The following is a 2,754-nucleotide window of genomic DNA, read 5'->3' as shown; positions in this document are numbered from 1 at the left end:
GATGACATCATTGATGGAATGGGAACACTGTTCATGGACATGATCGAGGAATGCTATGACAAAGTTGATATCAAGACACAGAGCATTTGGAATGCCGAACTAGGAGAGGAATTGCAGAATAGGACCGCTAGCCCGTTTTTGGTTCGCCGGGGGTCTTAGTAGTGTGGAATTGTAAAATATTTTAAAAAAAACACAATCAATTAATGCTTCAACCATTCCCATACTCTTTTGTCAATTGTCTCCTTGAATGTTTAGACGCTCCTCTTTAATGAAATAAAAATAATTGTTTTCTTAAAAACCTATTGTAAGCTTATTTATCGCTTTATTTATACTTAGTATTCTTTTCAGTAATCAACTGATAAAAACCCGTGTTCCGTGATTATGACATGTAACGAAACCCTCGATCAAAGTGATCCAAATTAAGAGGAATACAATAAAAGCATGATGCCAAATAATCTCCCACAAGAGATCGAACAAATGGAAAGCCAAAAAAGCCTAATCTTGAAGAGACAGAAGTAGTCAACACGGGAAGCCAAAAAGACGGGAAAGAAGCTCGAGTTAGCATCCATTTAGACGTAGAGTAGCAAGAAGAATTTGGTCGAGCTCCCCTGACAATACATTAATGTATTCGCATGGTCGTATGACGAAATGCCCGAATTTAGCACCGACATCGTATCGCATTGATTGCCTCCCGATCCTACCGGACCACCAGTCAAACAAAAACCTAGAAAGTTCAAGACAGATTTGAGTTTGAGGATAAAGGAAGAAGTGACCAAGCAGATAGAGACAAACATGGTAAGAGTCACCAACTATCCAACATGGTTGGCAAATATTGTACCAGTGCCAAATAAACATGGGAAGATCAAGATATGTGTAGATTATCGAGATCTTAACAAAGACAATGCGAATGATGATTTCTGTTTATCTAACATTCATATCCTCATCGATAATTGTTTGAAGCACGAGCTGCCGTCATTCGTGGATTGTTTCGTCGAGTACCATCAGATCTGGATGCATGGAGAAGATGAGGAAAAGATGGCGTTCACTACGCCTTAGGGAGTTTATTGCTATAGAGTAACGTTGTTCAGCATCAGAAACATCGGCGCTACTTATATGAGGTCCATGACGACCCTCTTTCATAACATGACCTATAAAGAAATTGAGACATATGTGGATGATGTTATCATCAAATCTCGAAAGAGTGCAGAACATTTGGATGACCTAAAGAAGTTTTTTGAATGTTTGTGGAGGTACAGTCCTAAGTTGAATCCCACAAAATGTACATTTGGAGTGCCTACTAGGAAACTGTTGGGTTTTGTCGTAAGTAGGAAAGGGATAGAATCGGATCCTTCAAAGATCAAAGCCATTCGCCACCTAAGAGTAACAAGGATGTGATGAGTTTCCTTGGTAGATTAACCTACATCAGCATATTCATAGACCAGTCTACAGTCATTTGCAAGCCCCTCTTTAAGATGCTGAAAAAGGATGCCGCTACGAAATGGACAAAAAAATGTCAGAAAGCTTTCAACAAGGTCAAGGAGTATTTGTCTGACCCACTAGTATTAGCTAATCACGAGCTCCAAAAGCCACTAATATTATATTTATCAGTTTTTGATAATGTATTCGGATGTGTGTTGGGACAATACCATGAGACCGGGAGGAAAAAGCAAGTTATCTACTAATTAAGTAAGAAGTTTACACCCTATGAAGCCAAATACACTCTAATAGAGCACACCTACTGTGCTTTGACTTGGATAGCGTAGAAGTTGATGCACTACATATCGCCATACACTAATATCCCATCTCGACCCGCTCAAATACATCTTTCTAAAGTCAATGCCTACAGGAAAACGCGCAAAATGGCAAGTTCTTCATAGGGAATTTAACATTATGTACATGATGCAGAAGGCCATCAAAGGAAAGCTTTAGAGGACCACCTCACAGTAAATCTAGTGGACAAGAATTATAAGCCGCTCACTACATACTTGTCAGACGAAGAAGTGTTGTTCACTAGAGGAGATATTGCTAAGTCATACTCAGGATGGAGAATATTCTTCGACGAAAAAGCAAATTTCAAAAGAGTGGGAATTGGAGCAGTTTTAATTTCAGAATCAAGACAACATTATCCGGCATCAGCAAAGATAATGTTCCCCTGCACCAATAATATGGCCGATTTTGAAGCATGCATCCTTGGTATTAGGATGTCAGTCGACATGAACATCAAAGAGTTTCTGCTCACAGGAGATTCTGATATGTTGATACATCAAGATCAAGGAGAATGGACTACCAAGAATGTCAAGATCCTTCCATATCTACATTGCTTAAAGGAGTTGTGCAAGAAGTTCACAAAGATCAAGTTCAAACATATTCCCAGGATCCAAAACGAGTTTGCCGACGCTGTCGCAACATTGTCGTCCTTGATCCAACATCCAAATAAGAACTACATCGATCTTATTGAGATAGAGGTTTGGGATCAGCATGCATTCTGTTTCCATTTAGATGAGGAGCCAGGCGGTAATTCGTGGTACTAAGACATCAATAGGTTTCTTGAAACAATAGATTACCTAGAGAATTCCACCAATGGTTAGAAACGAGCACTCAGAAGGCTAACAAATCACTTATTCCTTAATGGGGAAGTCCTATATAGGAGGAACCCATACTTGGATCTGTTAAGCTATGTAGATGGTGCTGAAGCAACCAGGTTGCTAGAAGAAATACATACAGGTACATGCGGACCTCACATGAATGGCTTCA

General features: G+C 39.5%; 1 protein-coding gene across 1 annotated transcript; it reads left to right on the top strand.

Annotated features, from left to right (window-relative positions):
• Positions 1 to 1,498: 1,498 nt before the first annotated feature.
• Positions 1,499 to 2,531, top strand: LOC142174493 (uncharacterized). The gene is made up of 2 exons (XM_075240296.1): positions 1,499 to 1,532; positions 1,906 to 2,531. The coding sequence occupies exons 1-2, from the start codon at positions 1,499 to 1,501 to the stop codon at positions 2,529 to 2,531; spliced, it is 660 nt and encodes a 219-aa protein (XP_075096397.1).
• Positions 2,532 to 2,754: the final 223 nt, after the last annotated feature.

The sequence above is a fragment of the Nicotiana tabacum genome, chromosome 20, assembly GCF_000715075.1.
Source record: "Nicotiana tabacum cultivar K326 chromosome 20, ASM71507v2, whole genome shotgun sequence".
Taxonomy (NCBI): Eukaryota; Viridiplantae; Streptophyta; class Magnoliopsida; order Solanales; family Solanaceae; genus Nicotiana; species Nicotiana tabacum.
Note: the sequence above shows the minus strand (reverse complement) of the source record. Positions and strands in the feature narration are given on the sequence as shown.